This window comes from Colossoma macropomum, unplaced genomic scaffold, assembly GCF_904425465.1.
Source record: "Colossoma macropomum unplaced genomic scaffold, Colossoma_macropomum, whole genome shotgun sequence".
NCBI classification, from domain to species: Eukaryota; Metazoa; Chordata; class Actinopteri; order Characiformes; family Serrasalmidae; genus Colossoma; species Colossoma macropomum.
The window spans coordinates 437,475-462,687 of record NW_023495530.1 but is presented as its reverse complement, the minus strand read 5'-3'; the positions used below and the strand labels follow the sequence as shown (position 1 = coordinate 462,687).

At 40.1% G+C, this 25,213-nt stretch overlaps 1 protein-coding gene across 1 annotated transcript in view; it reads left to right on the top strand.

The window, feature by feature from the left end:
* The window catches only part of pard3ba (par-3 family cell polarity regulator beta a), a 263,259-nt gene that overhangs the window by 212,106 nt on the left and 25,940 nt on the right, over positions 1-25,213 (top strand). The window contains exons 19-21 of the mRNA XM_036562820.1: positions 1,261-1,365; positions 2,757-3,026; positions 15,071-15,182. Coding sequence (XP_036418713.1) covers positions 1,261-1,365; positions 2,757-3,026; positions 15,071-15,182 — 487 coding nt within the window. The remainder of the gene's footprint in view (positions 1-1,260; positions 1,366-2,756; positions 3,027-15,070; positions 15,183-25,213) is intronic.

Below are 25,213 nucleotides of genomic sequence, written 5' to 3'. Positions count from 1 at the left end.
GATTTACTTGTTAGTTAACGATAAGTTCCAGTTGAGTTGTGAGATAATGTAGAGCAAATCCAAGATCAGTTGGTTAAAGGCAAGTCTGAGTTGAGCTGCAGCTCAGATAAGGGCAAATCTGAATTACGGCGCAAGTCAGTTAATGACAAGTCACATCAGTTAAACTCAAGTGAGCATAGAGATTGAGTCAGTTGACGGCAAGTCCATCAAAGGAATGTCAGATGCTAACTCGAGTCCCCATCTCTGCTACATTGTCAGTGTTTTATCCTGAATGTGCATTCCTGGCTTGTATTGCAGCTTGATTTACCAATATCATGACAAATTCATGAAAGCATTCCTATGAAAATTCAGATTTGGCACACGTGTTTATCAACAGAATTCAGCAACTGGCTGTTTGCCTCTATTATAAGTGAGTTTTAAGTTCTATGAAATTGCTATCTGGTAAAAAAATGCTGCATTTATGACACCTAGAGACTAGGTTAAAAAAAGGACTGGCACATTCTTTTTAATGCAGTGTTTTGGTGACTTTGTGTTCATGTATGGACTTTTAATTTGTCAGATTGGATTTTTCTGGTCTTTCAAATTAGACCCTGACAAAGTACACTAAGGAAAAGTCCCAAAGCAGTCACGCTTGACCATAATAATAAATCTGGCCTTTTAGCCAATATTTACCTTGAACAAAAATGTTGCCATTGCTCCTTTGCTTACGGACCATTGAAATTCTCCAAATTACAGTCTTTCAGTTTTGATTTTGATATGATAATGATGTACGGAGGCACTCACTGGAGCGCAGCCGACAAGGAGTGATGTTGATTATGACCGAGCTGGTGTTGATTATGCGGAGACAGTGTGAAATTTTCACGTGTTGCCCAAGCAGTGAACCGGAAACCTTTTTCTGGACCGCTTTTGTTCATGCTTCAGTGCTGCGTCTGCTTGCAGGCTGTCATCGCTGCCACTGTATCTAATTGTAAATACCCACCTTTCTCTTGCATTCACTTTCTCTCCGTCCCTCCCTCGCTCACTCACTCTTATTTTTCTGTCGAACTTCCGCTATTAGTCTTATAATCGTTATGTGTCACTGATGTGCATCCAAATGAGGACCGTCCAGAACAGTCATGGACGGATGAGTGGACGTAAGGGAAATGAGTCTGAAAACTTTGTCTGGAGTTGAGGCACTTCTAGTCCTCTAATATTTTGTCCAGTTCGGTCCCTCCCACAAGTCCATCAGCACCTCTTTTATCTCTCCCTTCTCTCTTTTAGGTTTGGAAGGAAGAACAAAGAAGATAAGGCCAAAGCCAAAGCTAAGTTGGGCGCGCTGAGTGAAGAAGAAGTCGATAAGAGTGAAGCTGAAATGCTCCCACATGCGTAAGTTCGGGCACGGTGGACGCCTGCCTTTCACGCAGATTCAATACCTGCCTTGCAGTTTTTCTTACAATTTGTGTGAAAGGAAAAATCTGAAATGGGAAAAATGGAAAAGAACCTAAATTCAATTTCATATCCATTCACAGGTATAAAGTTATCAGAACCATCGTTTGTTCGACATATCCCAGTAACTCTTTCTGAGTTCAACTAAAAACTGGAAAAATATGAGAACATTTCAGTTGAAAACAAGAAATGCTGCTCCTCAAAAGTTTGGAATCATTGGTCATATTAATCATGTATTTTCTGTAGGCAAGGCAAGTTTGTTTGTATACCATCTTTTATACACTGTGGCAATTAAAAGTGCTTTACATAAACACAGAAAAATAAAAGCATTAGATGATAATACAGCTGAATATACAATAAGAATTACTTAGTTCCTCAAGATTTTGGAGCGTGTCTAGGGGAATTGATGCCCATTCAGTCAAAAGAACATTTGTGAAGTCAGGCACTGATGTTGGACAAGAAGTCCTATAATTGATGTCATGATTCATCCAAGATATATTCAGTTGGGTTCCCAAACTGTTGCCACAAAGTTGGAAGCATGTAATTGTCTAAAATGTCTTTGTATAGTGTAGCATTAACATCACACTTCACAGGAACTAAGGGGTCCAAACCCTAAAAAACAGCCCCAGCCCATTATCCCTCCTCCACCAAACTCTACTGTTGGTACTATGCATTCCGGTAGGTAGTGTTCTCCCAGCATCCGCCAATCCCAGATTCATCCATCAGACTGTCAGATGAACCATGATTTATCACTCCAGAGAACATGATTCCACTGCTCCAGAGTGCCGTGGCGACGTGCTTTACACCTCTCCGGCTGACACTTGGCATTGCACATAGTGATCTTAGGCTTGTGTGCAGCTGTTCGGCTATGAAAACCCATTTTTCCTGATGCCAGGTTTAAAGCCACTGAGCTCTTCAGTACAACTAATTCTGCTGCCTGTGTTTGTCTATTGAGATGAGGCCATGTGCTTGATTTTATACACATATAGCGATGGGTGTGGCTGAAACACCTGAACTCATGTCCACATACTTTCTGTCATATAGTGTATATTGGTATAGCATAGTGGATAACACTGGGCAGAGTTCAGTTCCCTGCCTGGAGGAAAAAAAGCCTATTCTAATAAGAATACCTGGGCAAGACTCCTAATGCTTCGTTCACCTGCCTCTTTTATCAAGCCAAATTAAATTGTAAGTTACTCTGAATAAGACCGTCTCGCAAATGCCATAAATAATAATTTTGGACACATTTAGAATGTTTTACACACATGCAGACTGTACAGTGTATGTGTCTGAAAATATCTATTGTTATAAATGTCTTTTCTGTTTGATAGACCGGAGGTGGACGGTTCAGTCCCTAACCAAGCATCCTTTCCTGATGTGGAGGATGATGATTTCGACCCAAACTACGCCCGTATCAACAACTTCAGAGAGCCTCCACCTCCTAGCTACTCACCTTTTATGAACCGTACGCCCTCTCCTCACCACCCCCAGCCCACAGCCACTGCCCACAGTGGACCACCAGCTAATGAAGTCCCACTAGAAGGACTCTACGCAAAAGTCAACAAGCCAAAGTCTACTGCCCCACCACCGATAGCTGACAGGTGAGTGGTCCAGACAGAGGATGGCTAGTTTGTTAGTGTTTTACAGCAGGTACAACCTCGACCTTGTCCTTGTTTGGTGAGCAAAATTGTATAAATTGATATTATTTTATTATCAGCCTGATTATTTTCATTCTTTTCATTATTATTCATTATTTTTTTTCTAACATCACATTTTAAATGGACATATGTACTTGTCTACCGTAGTTGTTGAACATAGCATTAGTATGAGCCTACCTTCCTAATGTATTGGTTAAGGCTGTTGTGCTGATCTAGGCTAATGTAGCGACAGTTTTCTAGATAATGCTAAAGCTTCAGTGTCTTAAGGACACTGTATAACATCTTAAGGCATGTGTTACTTTTTTGTGACTAATCCACTTAGCTTATGGCTTCCAAAAGTTGCTTTTATTTAAAATATTACCTGAATATTTTTCATAAAATGTAACTGTAACCATGTACTCTCAGATTACAGCACTACAACAAATGTCACTGCTGTGCTGAGAATGGTCCTTCTCCCAAATAATATCTGGTCAGCAGCAGTCCTCTGGTCAGAAACTTAGAAAGTGTAGTAGACAAATTGTGTGGCAGATGGGCTACAGTGTGTAATTGTACACTTATATACAGAGCTAAAAATAAAGTGGCCAGTGAGTGGAAGTACAAGGTGGGTGTTTCTAATAAAGTGGCCAGTGAGTGGAAGTACAAGGTGGGTGTTTCTAATAAAGTGGCCAGTGAGTGGAAGTACAAGGTAGGTGTTTCTAATAAAGTGGCCAGTAAGTGCAAGTACATGGTAGGTGTTTCTTATAAAGTGGCCAGTAAGTGCAAGTACAAGGTAGGTGTTTCTTATAAAGTGGCCAGTGAGTGCAAGTACATGGTAGCAATGTCAAACCTGTGTTATGTCAGTGTACGATAATGAGCAGATCTGTGTAGTTTTAATGCATGATATTGCAGATTATGTGGATGTCCATTGCAATGATGAGCAAACCTGAGTAACTTTAGCGCAGAATAATGAGCAAATATGTGTAATAATAGTGCAAGATAATGAGCAAACTTTTCTAATGTTTCTGCTTCTTATAATAGTGTTCTATATAGTGCTCCAAATATAATAACATACAGAATAGTGATTAGAGACCGTTCCCGTACCCTATAATAGAGTTTTATATAGTTCTACTGGTTTTAGTGGGATGCTTTTAATAGGTATAGTGATTAGATGACAATGTCCAGCCTGGTGTAGGTGTGTGTATGGGAGAGCGTGTGAGGCAGGATTAAAGCTGTTCTCCATGTCTGAGCCAAGTGGACGCTACTGCATGAGCAGGATAAGCTTGTATCAATCGATGGCAGAATAAGAGCTGGAATAAACGAGGCCCCCACAGGTGCTGCCACACACACCCCGGATAATTAACATCAGACAACAAATCAATCGCTGCAGTCGGCGAGAGCACTCAAGCCTTACTAAAAACTCGCCGGCTGGACAGCTAGACGGTAAATAACAACAGCCAACAAGAACTGTTTTTCGATCTCCACAGTAGCGCACTCTGAGTGCACTTCATTCCATTGCCATAGAGCTAGTCGAGTGCACTCTGAGCAAGTGTGTAGCCACCCTTCAGGCAGGTGTAGACCGATGCATGACACAGTTCTAGACTGACACTGACAACTGGTATATCTGGATAATAATATGGATAATAATACTCTCCACCCACTTTATTAGAGACACCTATCTTATGCTTCCACTCAGTGGCCACTTTATTAGAAACACCTACCATGTATTTCCACTCACTGGCCACTTTATTAGAAACATCTATCTTATACTTCAACTCACTGGCCACTTTATTAGAAACACCTACCTTCTACTTCCACTCACTGGCCACTTTATTAGAAACACCTACCTTGTACTTCCAGTCACTGGCCACTTTATTAGAAACACCTACCTTGTTCTTCCACTTACTGGCCACTTTATTAGAAACACCTACATTGTACTTCCACTCACTGGCCGCTTTATCAGAAACACCTACCTTCTACTTCCACTCACTGACCACTTATTATTCATTATCATGCAGCAATGTTAAAAAGGTTTGCTCACCATTACAATGGATATTCACATAAAAATATAATGCATTGCAATATTGTTTCCATCCATCCATCCATCATCTAAACCACTTATCCTTCTGGGTCGCGGTATATTGTTTCCCACATTCCATAATACAAATCAATATTTGATTACGCATAGTACTGTGAAAAAATCAAAGCCCACTTTTATTTATTTAATTTCCAGTCAAAATTGCCATTGAGTAATTCACTTGTCAGAACAAAAAGCAGAAAATGTTTATTGAACAGAAAATTACACAGAACCCTGAACAACTAAATATGTTTTTTTTCAGCTTTTACCTTTATTACAGTATCTATTCTTTTTTAGTACACTTACTTTCAGTTTCTCAAAGAAATCTCCAGGAATGTTTTTCACTTCTCCAAAGTTGAGTCTTCAGTCATGGATTGCTTTTCACAATCCAAGTAATCCAAACACATTCAGTGATGTCGAGGTCTGGACTCTGGGGTGGTCAGTCCATAGCTCAGCTTCTTTGTTTGATGTGTCTCCTTTTCTCAGTGAGGTTCTTCTTGAGAGCTACACATCCTTTCAGACCCATAGCGCTGAGTCGTCTTCTCACAGTGGAAGGATGGACAGAAACACCTGTGGATGTTTTCAGATCTGAAGCAGCTTAATTTTCTCCTCTCTCTCAAAGATGAAAGCTTTGAGTGCTGTTTATCTGATGGGGGCAGTTTTGATGACTACCTGGTCTTCCAGGTGGTTGTTAGGAGCCCCATTTTCTCTGTAGCTTTCAATATTTTTTTTTAATTCTAGTTTTCTTTTAGCTAATCTTCTCAGAATGTTTAGCATGAAAGTCGCATGTTTTTCATGTGAATCAACAAATTGCGGAGAAATGCTTTGCTTGAACGTGAGCGGCGATGTAAAGACATTTTCAATGTGTGCGGTGTGTCAAAGACAGAATAAGAGCGAAAGATAGTGGGGAAATGGTCAATTAACCACAAAGTAACAGCTTGTGAAGTGCCTTCTCTCGTTTTCTCTCTCTCTCTTTCTCTCTCTCTCTCTCTCTCTCTCTCTCTCTCTTTCTCTAAGTGCTGATGTCTCATCTTCTTTAGAAGGGTACTTAATTACTGTGCCTCCTTTACTTTCTCTCCCTCTCTCTCTCTCTCTCTCTCTCCCTCGCTTTCTCCGTCGCTCGACTGCTTCTAACAGCCCTTTGTTCTGCCTGCCATTTTGTACATAATAGATGTGACTAATAAATGTTACGGTGCGGAAAAAAACCCTCCAAACACGAAAAAAGGAGGTTCATTTTCCTCGTTTAGGAGACGCCCGCCTCTCAAGTAGGCCTTTTTAATACGGGGACGTTAAAAAAATTGCTGATGCGGTGAGCACGGCAAGCCAAACAGGAAGTCAAAAGCCTCACACTTTCCGTCAAATATCTGGAAAGCAGCCAGCGATGTGGGATGCTATTAATCAGTCTAATGGAGCAGCGGTTCCAGGCCCGAGCCAGTTCTAATGCTTTACGGAAGCTTCCTCCCCTTGGCTTCCATCCCATTTCAGATTCTTCCGCAGATTGGATTGGTGAAAGTAGAAGAAAGGGAGTTTGTAGTGTTTTCACTTTTATCTTCCCAGCCCTGGTTTTTAACCAGGGTACAGTGGGCTGCCCAGTGCCAGACTTTGTGCATTCAGACCTGCACTGTATAGAAATATGGCAGCAGTGTTAACTTTGCAGAAACGAATAAGAAAATGGCTTTGTTTCAAGAGATAATGGACCGTGCAAGTGTGGCAATCACTCTGGTGCCCATTACGTGGTGGTTGTGTCTTTGGGGTGACTGGGTCCCCCAACATCTCTGTTAGACCCCTTATATACAGTATAAACCCATCACTCATGGATAGATACAATAACTTAATAATACTGTATTCTAACCTCTCCTTGAGAAAGTCCAGTATTATTTTGTAGTTGTCATCCAATACCTGGTTTATCTATCCAGTTATGTGAAATCATTATGTGCTGGTGATGGAAAAATCTGGATTCTAACTTTGCTCTTATAATTATCTCACAAGATGTCAACCATTTTTTTTTTTAAATAAGAAATTTGGTACTTTGCACTGTATTTGTGTTTATTTGCATGTACTCTAATGATTATATGGTGTTTTTATGAGCAAAAACTTGTTTTTTTTTTTGTTTATTGCCAATAATCTCCATATAAAGCACTGCCTGTAGAATGGGACACTCTGGAACAGCCATGAATGCCCAAGGTTACCATATCCAATGCCAGTCTTCAGCTAGAGGGGTATAAAGCCCCCCAGCATTGGACTGTAGAGCAGTGGAACTGCGTTCTCTGGAGTGATGGAGCTCCATCCATCATCTTTGGGATAAGATGTAGTGATTCAGGACTGATAATCCAACATCGGTACCTGACCTCACTAGAACACTTGTGGCTGAATGCAATCAGATCCTCACAGCAATGTTCCAACATCTAGCATAAAGTCTTCTATGAAGAGTAGAGGCTGTTACTACAGGAAAGAGGGACAGATTTTCAATTAATACATGGATGAGCCATTGTCTACAACCTTTTGGAAATATAATGTGTTGAGTATTGGTTAAAGGCAAGGCGAGCGTCCACAGTGGCCCATCAAAATAAGGTGTTGGGAAAATATCGATCTCATTATATTTAGGAAGTGATAGTAGAATCATCCAATCACATTTTGATTTGTGATGGGTTGAAACTGATTTCATGAGAAAATGCATCACCCACGACCTTCTGGAAGTCCTGGATACATCACTCATTGTGAACATGAGCTGTAGCTGAACAATGGGCTTCGTTCCCTTGTTACAAATGGAAAACAGCTATGTTTTATATTGTTGGGCCTTCCTTTCAGATGCAGCTGCACAATTTCAGTGATCTTCCCAAGCCTGAAGTTCCTGAAGCTTTGCTGTAATTAACCGTTAGACGTATTCATTAGCTTTGCAGTGACTAGTATGTTCAGAGACGGCTGCAGCATTGGTGGGCTGAATGACGGGGGCTGTGTTGGAAAAGGCAGCGGCCAGGTGTCAGATTGAGTTATGCAGTATGTCTAAGAAGTGGAAGGATGGAGGGATGGATAGGAAAAGAAGCTGAGCTTGGAGTAAAGACAGTAGTAAATGTTTTCATTATGATAAGTGAGCACTTTGGCTTGTCTTCACAAGAAAACATACTGTTTTTTTTTTTTGGAAAAGCTAAAAACTGATTATCTTTTGTTTTTGGAAATTAAGGTTGGACAGCAGATGCCCCATTTAGCAGCTAGTGTAAAGCCCAGCTATAGCACATAGAAAGTGACGCAGTGATGGCACTGATAAACATCAAGCTCAGTCCCATTTTACCGTCCACCCATGTTGATTTAATGGAATAAAATTTACTTTGTTTAGTGAATTTATCTCATTTATCCTTTTAGCTGACTAACTCTTCACAGACGCAGTTTTCAAGCTGAAATGTAGATGACTAGCATTTGTCTGTTTATTGTCACCTCTTTCTGCAGGTTCCCCCAGTGGCCATTCTGCTGGTGGAACATAAATAAACTTGGACATTTTTAATTATTATAATGAAATAAAAAATCCCAGAACTTTGTCAGATTGACACTGTTGGATCTGTGTGTGAAACATTGTGACTTTGCACTGAGCTGCTAGCGAGCAATGCGACCAAAATGCGTAGTTCCCCTGAGGGACCTTCACCAAAACAGGTGGGAATTGCATTATATGGCTACTATGAAGAAGGGTTGAAGATTTGGATTGACTGCCTTTCATGGATCAAATGTCAAGCCATACATCTATTATCATCAGTTGTGGTTTCATCGTGGCTTTAATATAGTGCAGTAATAGTAAGATACTGAGTGATGCTCAGAGAAATTGAGCAGTGCTGGAAGTCACGGAGTGGGGGTGCCTGTCAACACCAAGTTTTTTAACGACGGTACTGCACCTTCTTTAAAACAGTGGTTTCAAATATTTGGCCCATACAGTGGTATGTCCAGTGCACGGAGGTCTTTACTTAGCCACAGAAATACACAAATCAATGAATTCACAAATATACAGTGGTACTTGAACGTTTGTGAACCCTTTAGAATTTTCGACATTTCTGCATAAATTTGACCTAAAACTGCATCAGAAAGTCGTAAAAGTAGATAAAGAGAACCAAATTAAACAAATGAGATGAAAATATTAGACTTGGGTCATTTATTTATTGAGGAAAACGATCCAATGTTACATATCTGTGAGTGGCAAAAATATGTAATCCCGCTGCTCTCCAAGAAGAGCATTGCTGCCCGTCTGCAGTTGGCTAAAGATCACATAGACAAGCTGGAAGGATATTTGAACAATGTTTTCTGGACGGATGAGATCAAAATAGATTTTTTTGGTTTAAATAAGAAGCATTATGTATGGAGAAAGGAAAACTTAAAAACCTTATCCCATCTGTGAAACATGGTGGTGGTAGTATCATGGTTAGGGCCTGTTTGAGCCAAAACAGGCTGCAAAATTTAGTTCTCTTTATCTACTATTAGGACTTGTGTGAAAATCTGATGAGGTTTTAGGTCCAATTTATCAATTTTTTGGGTCAAATTTATTAATTCAATAGAAATATAGAAAATTCTAAAGGGTTCACAAACTTTCAAGCACCACTGTAGTAACACAAACATGTTTTAGTAGGAAAAAGTGAGTAAAGGAAATAGAGAACGGAGCAGAACTGTGTTTGTACACTGTTGTGTTTCTCTCAGCACGGCTTTTATGAGCTTTAGCTGATAAACAGACTGATCGCAACCAGAATCTGCCTTCATGCTCCAACTTTCAGACAGAAGGAAAGATAATACTTCTAACCTCTCAAAGTCTACTGGAAATGAACAGGTGATGACTGATGTCTCACATCTTGCCTGTGTATGTGCGTCCGTTGCTGTGTTTGTCTCCCTTCTCTTTGCACTCTAATCCAAGATCCAGATTCCAGATCCTTTTCCAAAGAAACCCAGGTCAACCTGTTTCCTCTGTAAGGAACATTAACTCTTCTTTCAGTGTTGAGAATCTGAAGGCTATTAAGTGGAAACAGAGTGTGTTTACAGTTATACCAATGAAGCTTTTTTGTATGAAGTATTGACAGCACATTTTAAACAAGGAAGCCGACGCAGGAAGAAGTTGAAAGCTGAAGGTCACTGACCAGAATGGGTGTGCACTCAAACAACATAGTCGCTATGATACAAACACAGAACAATAACCTAGAAGTGAACTAAAGGACAGTGTCAGTGTGCACGGAAGTGTGACCTAGGGTGAAGTACATTTTTGGTATTTTGTTGGTACTTTGCTGGTATTGTGGAGAGTTCTTCTTCTTGGAAAAAAACAATATAAAGGAAAGGTTTTGTGACTGCGTTTTATCGATGGTAAACACACAATTGCAGGCAGTTACCTGCTCTGTGTGCCATGACCGACTGTGGATGGAGGCATTGTCATTTTAGAAGAGACTCCAACCAGGATGGAAAATGGTGACCAGATTGGTCTGAGATAATCACTAAATTTGATATTCACAGCATTTTAAGACTTTTCTTTGATGTATTTACCAGATGTTAAGCAATATATTCTCTGACATTTCTCATGGGATTGTCACTTAAATGTCACGATGGTATGACAGTCAAATGGGCTTTCTTTTCATAGTAAATGGTTCTTGGCCACATTAAGCAACGTTAGGAAGACTAGCTTCTTTTTGTTCGATTTTTCCCCAGTTTTCTCCCCAATTTCACCCACTAGTTAGGACTCCCCCAATCACACAATACCACCAGTGGTAGGAGGGCGATGGCTAGCACAGGCTTCCTCCGAGACCTGTGAAGCACCACTGCATCTTTTCAAACTGCCGCTCATGCAACGTCATTGGACAGCTGAACACTCCCAGAGGAAAGCAGCAACTTCCGGTGTTCTTCCAGAGGCGTGGCATGTAGCTGCAGTGGCCACTTCCGGAACAACAAAGTGGTGCTCACATTTGCTCTTTGTCTGTACTGTCTATGTTGTTCCATGTTGCACCTTGAACGTAATTTCGCTCCACTGTGTACTTGTATGTAGATGGAATGACAATAAAAGCCTCTTGACTTGACTTGACCTGACAACTGCCAGATCTGTTACGTCAGCTGACAGACACCTATGCTGACTTGGGGGTAGAGGGCGGCCATCCTACACACCCAGAGAGCAAGGCCAATTGTGCTGTCTTGGACTCCCGGCCACAGACAGCTGTAGCATCACCAGGGTTCGATCACGCGACCCCTGATGATAGGGCCAATGGTTGCGCCACTCAGGAGCCCAGGAAGACTAGCTTCAACCCAAACTTTGCATCATGAGATTCACACAGCTGTTATTTCATTTCAAACTTCTTTTTTCATCATTTCAGTGCGAGAAAGTCTTTTCTTTTGGTCTTCATTTCCTTACTAAGAGTGCTAAAGGAAGCCTTCAATCTGCTTCCAGCTGTTGGACATGATAGTGAGCGTGGTTGACGTGAAGAATGGTCCAGTTCCCCGTAGACGTTCAAAAACGTATTTACAGAAGCTACCCCAGTGACAAAAGGCACTGATATATACGTACATGCTGCCTGCTGCTTTTATTATTTTGGCTGTCCCACTCACACACACATACGCACCCCCTCCAGGCTCCGAGCAGATTGTTCAGTGTAAGTATGTCCTTTGACTGATAAGACTGTGATTCATATTTGGAGGCTGCGGGCGCGGCAGGAGGCTAATTAAACATTGATAGTGTTTCTCATTCAGGCAGCCATGTGCACTCTCAATCAAAATGGCAGCTCTAATTGCGTTCTGTGGGACCAGTTAATGGACGTTTGGAGACGGCGGTTCCGCTCTGTGTGTCCTCTACCAGCTGCTGTAGTTTCAGTGACTTCAGAAGATAAGAGCTATGACTATGGATGCAATCCTCTGTTGAGATATTTCTGCTGACTGACTGTTTTGTGGTGCGTAAAGTTTCTCAGCTTGCTGTTCAACATACATGCACAGATGATTGACAAATTAAAGAAATATAAACATAAAATGGCTTAGTAAGGTCTTGGCCCATCACAAGCCACCAGAACAGCTTCAATATGCCTTGGTATAGATTCTAAAAGTCTCTGGAACTGTACTGGATGAATGGTACACCGTTCTTCCAAAAGATATTCCCTCAACTGGTGTTTCGATTAAGTTGGTGGAGAGCCCTGTCCAACAGATCGGTCCAAAATCTTCCAAAGGTGTTCAACTGGGTTGGGATCTGGTGACTGCGAAGGCCATAGCATATGACCTACATCATTTTCAAACTCACAAAGCCAATCAGAGACCCCTCGTACCCTGTGGATGGAGACGTTGTAATTCCAGAAGAGACTGTAGTCAGGATAGAAAAAGGTTAAGGGTCAGAATAACTGTATTGTTTTGCACTGACCCTTTCCTCTGTGGGAATAAGTGGACCATGCCTGTAAAATGTTTCCCACAGCCTCCAGATGCCCTCACTGTAAAGGTCAAGCATTCAGACCTGTACCGTTCTCTTGATATGCACATGCACTCGCCCACTTGTGGAGAACATGGCGATAACTCATGTGACCATGTCTCTTTTTTCCAAATCTCTGTGCCTGTTGCTTTAACTGCAGTTGTACAATGTCGTTGTAATGAGGGGCTTATGCACTGCAACCTTGCTAAAATTTTCAATCACCCTAAAATAGTTGTTTTTCCTTGCATGTTGCACTAATGCACAAGCATCATGCTCATTGATTATGAACTTAAGAACACAATTTCCAACCGTTTACAGTTAACGTTAGAGTGAACAGTGACACGGCAAGTAACGTAACTAACGTTAGCTAGGTAGTGGGTTAGCAAACTGTCACCACAGTTTCTACTGTAAACGAGTTCTATCACAAACATTCGCAAACAGGACAAAACAGTACTGACCTATTGATTCTGCGAAACAGCAAAAATGAGTTAATGATCCCCACTCATCCAGCCGGAGCGACCTCCTCATCCCTTTTCATGTATTTCAATGCTCAGTGAAGCTTAAGTCAGCTTCTTTTTCACCAGCTTCTTGTTCGAAATGTCCTGTTCCACCTTTAAAAGTGCAGCAGTTAAGACTACATTCTGGCTCCTCAGCTTGTTGTTCGAAATTTCCTATTCCACTTTAAAAGGTTCAGCAGTTAAGACTACAGTCCGGCGCCTCAGCTTCTTGTTTGAATTTTTCCATTCTGCCTTAAAAGGTGCAGCAGCTAAGACTACATTCTGATGCCTCAGCTTCTTGTTCGAATGTTCCCGTTCTGCTTTAAATGGTGCAGTGGCTAGACTACATTCCAGTCCCTCAGCTTCTTGTTCGAATTTTCCTGTTCCACCTTAAAAGGTGCAGCAGCTAGACTACATTCTAGCACCTCAAGTTCTTGTTCGATTTTCCCGTTCCACCTTAAAAGCTGCAGCAACCAGACTACATTCTCGCATCTCAGCGTCTGGTTTGAATTTTCCTGTTCCACCTTAATAGGTGCAGCAGTTAAGAATACATTCTGGCACCTTAGCTTGTCTGAATTTTTCTGTTCCGCCTTAAATTGTGCAACCCAAGTTGTGTGGGTGGTCACTGTCTAGGGTAGGCCAAAACAAAATATAGGGAGGACTGACATTTTCACGGGTGCAGTTTTGTATTGCTGTTCATTTCCACAGTTTCCCTTAACTGTCATAGCTTTGACATTTTGCACAATGGGAATTACAAGCTTAAAGCACTTTGATATCTTTTTAGCCGTCCCCTGCTCTGTAGGCATCAATTAACTTCACAGCAGCTTTTTTAACCCTTTAAAACCCCAGGCTTATTACATACTAAGGCTTATTACTCAGTAACTACAGGGACTTCAATGCAAACTGGCTGAGCTATTCTTAGGTTATAGAAGGGTGTAATGGCCTGCCGGTGGGCCCTGGCCTTTTAAGCCTTTGAGGCAACCAAATGTAACATAACTGTGCATGAACATTATCAGAAATGTGTTTTTCTTTTATTATTCAACAAAACATCTAATGTGGCCAGAACCAAACTTTTACAAGCAACTGTTTTTTGTGAATACATGTGCTTGTGAAGTGACCTAGTAATAGCGAGTAGCGAGCCGCACACAATCAGAGACATTCAACTTGAATGTGAATTCCAAAATGGACATTTGAGTTTAGTAAATCGATCATTAATATTCAAGCACGGTTTTAAAGGGAGCGCTCAAGGCAGCTTTGAATCAATTCATGCTCTGAGGTCGCTTTCTGTGCAAGTGTGTTTACATAGTCTTGTGTGCTTCATTTGACTGTAGTTTATTCCATGTAGCATATACTAAAGTTAGAAAATAAGCATTAGAATACAGAAAGTAGTGAAAACCTTTAAACCTTTAAACCTTCTTAGTGCAATAAGCTTGATAAAGCATGCTGAAGCTAAAGTACATGAAATTTGACCATTTATTATATAGATGAATAGCTACAATGAAAAAAATGAGCTCAGATTATGAAGGTGAAGGCGTTTCTGCACAAACTTTTAATATGACTGTGTTTACATATCCCAAATCTGACTGAATCCACTGGCCAACCTTTGAGCTCCACCTTGCTGATGAACAGTAGCTCATCTGTTGATGCACAGTTTGTGTTAGCCATCCTCTGGCCTTTCAGCAATGCTCAGTTTCTGACCGCAGAGTTGCTCTTGGCTGGATATTTTTGGGTGGTGGTCCTCTTTCAACCTAGAAGTGACATGTGTAAAAACGCTGATGCACTCACACCAGCACCACACACACTATTTTGTCAGTGCCAGATGCTGACCAGTGATGTGGACCAATAAATCTGAATCTATTTTTGTCCATAAATTACGTTCATGTGTGAACAAATGCATTATAGGCATACATGGTTTTTGTCATTGTTATTCAGTTACATTTTCTGTTTTTTTATATTGTAAAGAGGCTACTTGTTAAAGTGTGGTCAGTTTTTGCTTATACTTTGGTGTCCAAACACTCACCTGTCCTCTCTGTCCTTGTTGCAGTAATGAAGCTCGTCTGCAGCAGATTCGAAGCCAGCTGCAGCATTTAAAGCCTGCTCCATCTTATGCTGAATCAGGGGCTGGCCACAGAGTCCAGGAGTACGACCCCTCACGGGTATGTGTCCACCTGTCTTTCTTTCATTAATGTGCAACACTGTTCAAAGTCTTGTGATCTTCATAATATTGTTACTTTATTCAGTAATAACATTGAAATACACTCTTAAAAAAGGTTCTTCAAGGGTTCTTTAGTAAAGAAAATGGTTCTATATAGATGGTTCATATTGCATGATTAAACGGTTCTTTGCATTGTAAGAAAGGGTTCTTCAGCTTGATGAAGAATGTGCTGTAGATGGGTCTTTATAGAACCTTTTTAAAAAGAATTCAATATAGCACCAAAAAGGGTTCTTCTATTGTTACAATGCCAAGCTTGTTACAATGGAAGAACCATTTTGGGTGTTATATAGAACTCTTTTTAAAAAGGTTCTATATAGAACCATCTACAGATTCACACATTCTCCATCGATCTGAAGAACCACGATGAAAAGAACATTTTAATCATTCAAACGGTTCTTTGAGTGAACCGTTTTCCTTACTAAAGAGGCCTTGAAGAACCATCATTTTTAAAAGTGTACTAGCTAGGCTAAAAATGTTCAGGATTTTTATTCAGTAATTTTTGGGGAACACCAAACTGTTACTAAATGATAAATAATATACTATAAATAATATAACATTTCTAGATATTTTACAGCTTCCTACAAATTATATGATATGTTTTAGAGCATCACGTGTCCAAAAATATTGCTTTTATGCTTTATAAAAGTTGTCATTCCAAATGGTTGAATCATTGTGTACTTATTATCTTGTTGTTATTCTATTGAACAATAAGTTATACAGTGTGGATTTATATATTCGCCACTAAGAGGTAATGGTGAGATTTGATCACCACTTTTGAAATATCAGGCATTCTGGATATTAATGTGGATAATCATTGTTGAAGGTAGGACGCTCAGCAACCACCTCAGATTCCATATCAGTGACCTAGCAACATCTTGGCAACCACCTGGGATACCATAGCAACACCTTAGCAACCGCTTAAAATAACATAGCAATACCTTAGCAACTACCTGGAATACTGTAGGAACATTTTAGCAACTACCAGGTATACCATAGTATTATCTTAGCAGCACCTTAGCAACCACTTGAGATACCATAGGAACACCTCAGTAACCACCAGGGATACTATAGGAACACCTTAGCAACCACCAGGTATACCATAGCAATATATCCTAGCAGCACCTTAGCAACCACCTGGGATACCATAGCACTATTCTAGCAGCACCTTAGCAACCAACTGGGATACCAAAGCGATAATTTAGCTATCACCTGGCATACCATATCAACACCTTAGCAACTGCCTGTGATAACATAGCAACACCTTAGCAACCACCTCGGATACCACAGCAATTTTCTAGCAACACCTTAGCAAACACCTGGGATGCCATAGCAACACTTTAGCAACCATCTGGGATACCATAGCAATATCCTAGCAGCACCTTGGCAACCACCTGGGATGCCATAGCAACACTTTAGCAACCACCTGTGATATAATAACAACATCTTAGCAACCACCAGGGATGACATAGCAACACCTTAGCAACCACCTAGGATATCATAGTAACACCCTAGCAACCACCAGAGATACAATAGCAGCAACTACCTGGGATGCCACAGCAACACCTTAGCAACCACCTGGGATACCATAGCCACAATTTTGCAACCACCCGGGATACCATAGCATTATTCTAGCAGCACCTTCGCAACCAACTGGGATACCATAACGATACCTTAGCAACCACCTGGGATATCAAAGTGGCACCTTAGCAACCACCTGAGATACCATAACAACACCTTAGCAACCACCAGGGATGACATAGCGACACCTTAGCAACCACCTGGGATATCATAGCAACACCTTAGCAACCACCTCAGATACTATAACAACACCTTAGCAACCACCTGGGATACCATAGCAAAATTCTAGCAGTATCTTAGCAACCACCTGGGATACCATCGCAACACCTTAGCAACCATCTGGGATACCATAGCAATAGTGTTGTTGTAAGCCAACTTAGTTTGTTGACTTTCTCCTTCTAGTTGTATCTGCTAAAAAAATAGATTTGCATTATTGAAAACAGTGATTCCAAGCCTCCGTATAGGTACTGTGTATGTGTAGGTTGAAGTGTATATGTTGCCCACTCAGCCTCTGCTCCATCAGGCTGGAAAAGACACGTGTGTATAGTTCTCTCAGGGCATTGATTCAAAGTACAGATTACCACGGTTCATCTAGATACGCGTTCCAGGCCAGTTCTAAAGCACTGGCAGTAATCTGTTCAGTCTTATCTGCTTACGCTTAGCAAGGACACACACACGTCTATAAACACAGGGCAGTAATGATAAGAACTGTTAAGCCTAACTTCAGTGCAGATCTGTGGACGTAAATACGTTTGCTTTTATCCAAAGTGACGTACAACATAGAAAATGTACACATTTTACCCTTATCTGTTTCATAAGGTATACAGTTTTATCACACACATACAAATCTCTTCCATACATGCATATGATGCAGGGTGTTTTAGACCTCACACAACGAGTAGCCGAGCAGTACACTGTGAAATCTGAGTTACAATCCGTATTACATCATAGAAACCACATCCATATTGCCTGAAGCGGCCTGTTCTGGCTCCATCACCTTATTACGGATAAGCTCTCTCAGAATAAAGTGTGAGTAGACCAGCATTTCTGTAGGGCATCATAAAACGACACAATAATCTGGCCGTATTATGCGGTAAGTAGTAATGATCGGATTAAGATGGCTCAGCGTAAGCATAACAAGGACTGGAAAACTTTTTTTTTAGTGTAAACAACGTTGCAGTGTTTTCCAATGTTAGCAGTTCACATTAGGCTGCAGAGGTGAATTGAATGAATTGATAACAATGGCAGTAAAAAGTTGCCATGGATTAGTTGGCTTGACAACGCTTACACTTCCCATCTGATGTTCATCACTTCATTGAAAAGAATTACAGATAGTGGTGAGTGCAGTGCAGGTCAAAAATATGGAGACATTCTGTAAAACTGTGTTCACTTGACATGACAGCAGAATGTACATTACATCCAAGCTCAGCATGGTGAGTAAAACCGATAAAGTCTAGATAACACGTCATTGCATTGTAGCTAGCTCTGTTTCAATGTACTGAACAAAAAAATAAACAATATTGACTCGAGTCCTATTTTGAAACTGCAGCGTGAAATTCTGCTGTTCTGTTACTACGGCCAAGTTTTGAAAACATCTCTCTATATTTTGACCTTCTGTCAAATCAATAACAGCATTTTAGGCGAAAGTTTACCTTTGGGAAAACCTTCTCCACATTGGACAACATTCAACCTTCACTTTCTGAGTTATTTTGCATGGAGGAGTAAAATGTAACATCTTTTTCAAAACGCTGGTCTCACGCATGTGGACAGTGATTTTGAGCTTCAGAACTGGTATCTAGCAAGTCTGATGACCAGTAGCCAGTTGCACCAGCTTAGCACAAGTTTAATTGTAAGTTGGGGTGTAAAGTTCCACAAAACCTTATTTTGAGAGGAGTTAGTTTAAAACTACCGACAAAGAACTGCTGTTGCACCACAGATACTTACAGTAGATCAAAACATTGTCGCACAGAATGGCATTTTCACTCTCTGCAGCCAATCAGTCCCTGACATAAACTGGAAACTCGTACGCATGATCTCGACATGCTGTGAAATCGCTTATGTTTCTCTTTTTTTCCGATGTTCAAACTGGGGTTCTCCACTTCTTCATCATCTGCATGTTTTGACCCGAGTTTCCTGCTCTCACTTCAATGACTGTCCCCCAAATTAAACCTACTGTCATCAGATCAGGACATTCATTCAAAATTCTATAGTTTTTTTTGTCCCCTTCAATATTAAACCCAAGTTGGCACCCATGGTTACTGTTCTACACTCTTAAAAAAAAAGATCTTCAAGTTCTTCAAGGGTTCTTTAATAAAGAAAATGGTTCTAGAACCATGAACACTCAAACACTTTGCATGATAATAAGGTTCTTTGCATCATGAAAGCGTTCTTCAGACTGATGGAAAATGTGCTTAAATGTGCTATAAATGCTTCTGTATTAAACTTTTTTGAAAATGGTTCTATATAGCACCTAATAGGGTCCTTCTATTGTTACAAGTTTGACATCATAACAGTAGAAGAGCTCTTTTGGGTACTAAATAGTACCATTTTCATCTACAGCACATTCTCCCTCAATCTGAAGAACCATTTTATGATGTAAAGAACCCTTTAATCATGCTAAGGTTTCTTTGAGGGTTCGTGATTGTATATAGAACCATTTTCTTTACTAAAAACCCTTGAAGAACCATCTTTTTTAAGAGTTTAGCTTTTTTCAGCTTGTATCTTTCAGCTGGAAAACAGCCAGCTGGCAAAGAGCTAGTAAACTGATGCCAAGCGCGATAAGTGATGCTGAGCATGTGCAATATTTTAACGTCACCTAATCAATGAACAGTAGGTAAGGTTAGTGAAGCTGCGGCTGACTTAATCGCTTTTTGAATTCACTGAACTACAGAAAGGTAATGCTATCCAACGCAAACCAAGATGTATTTTCACATTTCATTCAATTAACAATGGAATGGTTCATTAAATTAATTGCAGTCTTATTTTCGCAATTCCATGTGGGTATGCAAGTGTGTGCATGCAGAGCGAAAGAAAACAGTCTGCTTGTAATCTACTGCCACTTCTCTAGAACCTGCCTACATCCTGTATTACCATTCCATACTTCTCTAGCTTTCAGGGGAGAACATTTAGGGTCTTCTAGGCCTTTAGTTCCCAGAACTAATGAGTTCTGGGATCTAAAAATTGCATGTTTTGTTTAACAGAATCATAGTGCTTGTTGTATTTAAACACAATTTTGTAGTCATACTTAAGTTTTAGATAATTGTCCAATCAGGATTTTTTTTTTGGGTGCCCTCTAGGTAGAGCTCTTCCATTGGGTAGGACTTCAGGAGCTGGAAAGAAGGCTTAATGCATCAGATTAATCGCCAAAAAGAATTAGGAAGCAGTGGAATCTAACAATAATGTTTTGATTAACAATAGGTGGGAACAAATTCATAAGAAATGGAAGTTGTAGCTATATATGTTATGTCTTTTACAAGCAAATGTCCATGTTTAATCTAAAATAGCCAAAAAATGTTCATGCACACCAACGTAGTTTAACGCTAACATACAATTAGATACCCCATAGGGGTGCTAATAGAAATCTTCATTATCACAGAGGTGGGTTTTTCTCGTTTTGATGTATATGGGCTGAACTGAAGGCCTAACCCCAACTGGCACTCCTAGCTTTACTTTTAAAGAGTTTCAGGCTTTTTTATTGGTTTAAAATTGGAGGTTGATGATGGGTTTTGTGGAGGTAGGCTACACCGCCAAGCTTCAAGCTATATATTTTTAGATTTTTCTTTTTCTGCTTGCGTTGCCTAGTTACTCTGACCTGTATGGTGTGTATTATAGTCTACATTGCTTAGAGCTGAAGTCTGACCTAAGCCCTTGACTTCTCCGAACCTACACCCAACTGCTTCTGGGCACATTCGCACGCCCACGCGCACACAATTAGAGTGCTGGGGAAGTTGCCAAAATGCTTAGACCACAGGCCACGTACAGTTCCTCTCCACATTCACTTGTTCAAATAGAAAGTGAGACCACATTACACCACCCAGGTCTCCCCTCCCCATTATTTCTTCCCCTTTGGATACAGCACACCTCGCTGTTTTCCACTGTGTTCTGATAGCTGCTGCTTCTCAAGCAGAAACGCTCACGTCGCCGGCCGTGACTCACTCAATGAATAACTTAAAAGATGGCTAATAAATAACTCGCGGGATGGTTAATGAAAGAAGACGAGCTCGTCTCACTGATTGATGTGCACATTTGTCTCATTTGGTGGCTCCATTAATGGGAAACTGGGGGAGTTGGGTTTCAGCGATAATTAGTATGTATGGTGAAAATTCAAACATCGCTCATGCTAAATAAATATCAGGCAATGAGCTAGACAATTAACTTAAGACAATGTCGCTGAATGTTTTCGACATACGTACAGCTTCTACAGGACACGCGTAACATCATAATGTGGATTTTTTGAGATTAAATTACAAACTAGACGCTTCCATATTGAAATTTAAACTTCAGTCACGTACTGTCGGCTCAGGGGATCGAACCGGCGACCTTCCGGTCACAAGGCTGGTTCCCTAACCTCCAGCCCACGACTGCCCCATATTTATAATAATAGATATATTATGAAATATATAACATATTTGATGTGTGGATCATTCACACACCTAAAATGTTGGGATAGAATTAAAGCACAACTTGTGGAGCCTTTAGCTCAAGCAGTTTGATAAAATGTTGAATTTAGCACTTACCTAAGCTCATGCTAGTGTTATTGATGAAGCCTCAGAAGGAACAACAGATGAATGTGAATGTGTGAGGGGTAAAATGAAAAGAAACCTTGCCATATATAGTGAGACAGAACTATACTTTTAATTCAAAAAAGAAAGAAGTCACTAAATACAGATGCCAAATTTGAAATGTCTTCAGCTCCTCCCAAAGCGCTCCAAATTACAACATAGCAATCCTGCAGTCTGCTGTTCTCTGCTGCACCACCTTAGAAAAAGTTAAATAAATAGAGCCGATGATTTCTCAGAAGCTCTCGGGACCTTGTCATCCTGTTTTTAAGAACTAAACTTGGTTCCACCCAGACTTTAGACTCCACATGTCCAGTATTTTGTTCCTAGAAGATTGAAGGCCTCAGCCTGGGCTTGGCTGCAGTCGCAATGACAGTTTATGTAATTATAATGCACATGTCTCGCTAAGGCTGTCCAGGAAAGACAGAGCAATGAAAGAGGAGGTGGAGTGGATTACATAGACAGTGGCCTTTTATACTCAATGGATGTCTTTTGTGTATTGTTAGTTGAAATGATGTAATATGCTGTGTTCTTGTAGTTATAACTAATGATATATTGTCGCTGTCCAAGAAAAACAGGGCAAAAACGTTCTTAACTTTCAATGTAAGTTAATGTACCAACAGTTTATTCATTTAGTCATTTTGGAGCATTTCTATTAGTCCATTCATGAAATTTTCACACAATGTAAAGGACAGCCGTGTTGAAATAATGTAGAAGAGTAAACATCGACAGTAACGATATGCGACTTAATTGTCTGTTCTGTAAAGCAAAGTCAAAATTTGAGACATATCATTAACAATAACTATAAAAGTCATTCTAAAAAGTTTAACTGACCATTGTCTAAAAGGTCTACACTGGCTAAAAAGACTTCATACTGGTGCATTGTGCTTATACTTCAGCTGTTTGTGATGTAATTTGTTGACAGTGCCAGCTTTCAGCAGTTTCAGCAGTCCCCACAAATCAACATGTCCTACGGGTTTGAAAAGGCATTCATTTCACATAAAAAATAAATGGGAGCTGGTTGTTTTAGTTACCAATAACAATGACTTAGCCATTTTAACGTTGTAGCATCCGTCATTTAAAAACTATTGAAGAACAAATCTATATAATGCAAAACGACACCAACTCACAAGACTTGTTTCATGTTTGTTCCATGTTATTGGGCCTCATTCACCAGTATCTTAAGATTTTTCTTACATTTTTTCCTAGGAAAAAAGGTCTCAATAAAAAGTCTGCGTCAGATTCATGACGTGTTCTTAAACCACAGAATTGCTCAAGCCTTTGTGCTTTTAAATGTGTGTAGATTCTCAATCCCAAATAAGAAAACTTTGATGAATGTCAGAATCTTTGTGAAAACTGTATAAGTGGTTTATAAGAAGAAATTAATATTTGCATAAGAACGGTTGGTGAACAAGGCCCATTGCTCTTAATTAGCATTAGCTCACTTCAGCACATTAGCAAAAGTTGTACAATTTTATGTGAAATTTTGCATGTTTAAAATAAAGAGACAATAAAAGCTTACGTCTAGTTTGCTGCTGTGGAATCAGGTGGTATGTAAATCCAAGGTAAGCACCTGATTCAATTCTCTACAAGAAGACAAGTCTGATATAAGATCTGCCAATAAAAATAAATTCTTACTAAAATTTCTATAAATTGGCTGCTTCTGAGTGCCCCCCCCAAAATGAACAAAATTTAGTGCACAATTTCTGTTTATTTGCTGAATTTAATGTATTGGTAAACAAATAAACAAATAACAGCAAACAGTAGCATTAAGTTCAACCGCAGTTAAACCTCATTAATCACTGTAGAGGTATGTTGCCGTGGCTACACCACTGTCGGAATCATAATAAAAATAGAGTTGACATCACAACTCAACCAATTCATAGTGCATTGAAAAAATTTTTTATGTACTCAGTTTAATCATCTGACATTGATGGCTATTCATGTGAAAACCCCTTTTTCTGACAAAACCAAGACCACAGCATAAGTGATAGGCTTACTCTCTGCCAGAAAATAAAAGCTTAAGAAAAGATATATTTTGTCACGTCTATGACTCTGTCCATAAATGTTCAATCTGACTTTGGTTTATGATCAAATCACAAATATTGAGGAACTTTGAGATTCTAATATTCTAATATTAGCAGTGTCTGAATTGCCAGCCCTTCAAAGCCCTTCAAAGTCAGTGGCTCGATGGTTCTAGTAACTTCAGACTTGCAATGCTGTAAAATGTCTGAGAATCCTGAGAAGTTTCTTGCCCACATTGCCACGGAGACAGACAGAAAGCTTGAGCCAGAAATGGTCAGTAAGAGGGATAAAAAAAAAGGAAAATGAACAGGCTTGTTGTTCTGCTTGTCTTTTCATTCCCGCCTTGGAGGAGCTTGAGCATCCTGGTCCAGTCACATCCTACTGAGTCAACATATTCATCTGAACGCACACACGTCTGACAGGCAGGTGTGACAGCAGTGCGTTGACTAAGTGGCTGACAGTTGTTACGTGACTGTACAGCACCAGTTTAGCTTCCTCACATTTTGTTGTAATGAAAAATTGACAATCATAAAATTAAGACAACATAAAGTGTAACAATAGATATGTCTGTATACATGTCTAGTTGCCTAAAGTAGTACTTCAGTAGTCTCTAAAGTGAGATTTCCCTGTTTAATGATGAGGAAAACCCCCTTCAGATGATGTATCTTGAAGGTAGGAGGACCTTCCGGAGTACTGTATCTGCTTTGGGGTGGATTTTTGGGGATGTGCTTTTTGAAATGTTTATTTTTCTTTAACTTGCAAATGCAGAAGGACTCCAAATAACGCTGTCGCAAAGAAGCCAGTTGTCTTATCACTGCCATATAACTGTAGTAACTGGCTTCAAATCACTACAGTGGAAAGAATAGATTACTTAGCTAAAGTTTGCAAAGTAGCCACCTGGCTAATTAGATACTTTACCTCAGTTTGGCTTCTTTTCTCTGCCTGAAAGGCTAACACTTGTCTCCATTTTGTCCATTTTGTGCTGAGTAAAGATAGAACCACTACTTTCTTTGTGATTTTCTTTATCGATCCAGGAATGAGTTATGCTAATATTAGCTTAGTTGTATTTATTAGCTTATAGATTAGGGTTAGGCTAGCTGTCAGGATTTGTTGACACCACAGGGATTCCCAAAGGTTGCCTGATGACACCACCAGAGTGATTATTCTGGCCTTAAATAATTGCAGTATCTTGCAGTCAGCAGCATAGTGAAGATAACTAGCGATCGTCCTGCCAATGTTAATAGCAATTGATAGCTATATATGCTAGCTGGATAGTTAATGTAGCTATTGTCTGCTGAGTTTCAGGTAGTGTTAGTTCACTTGCTAGCAATTACTGTTTTGCTAAGACTTTAAGGAATATTTAAGTCTTATCTAAGTTTTATCAAAAAACTAGTAACTGTAAGTAGTAATTATTGTAGCTCATCTTAGCATGACAAGCATCGATTCAGCTCAACAGAATTCCCGGGGATCGTTGCATGCACACAAAATCAAGCGCGCCTGAACCTGCTCTTACAAAACTTTGGTGACTCATTTTTCCTCACCACCTGCAAGCTGGACACACCTTTTCCTGCAAGTCTTTGGACGAGTCTGG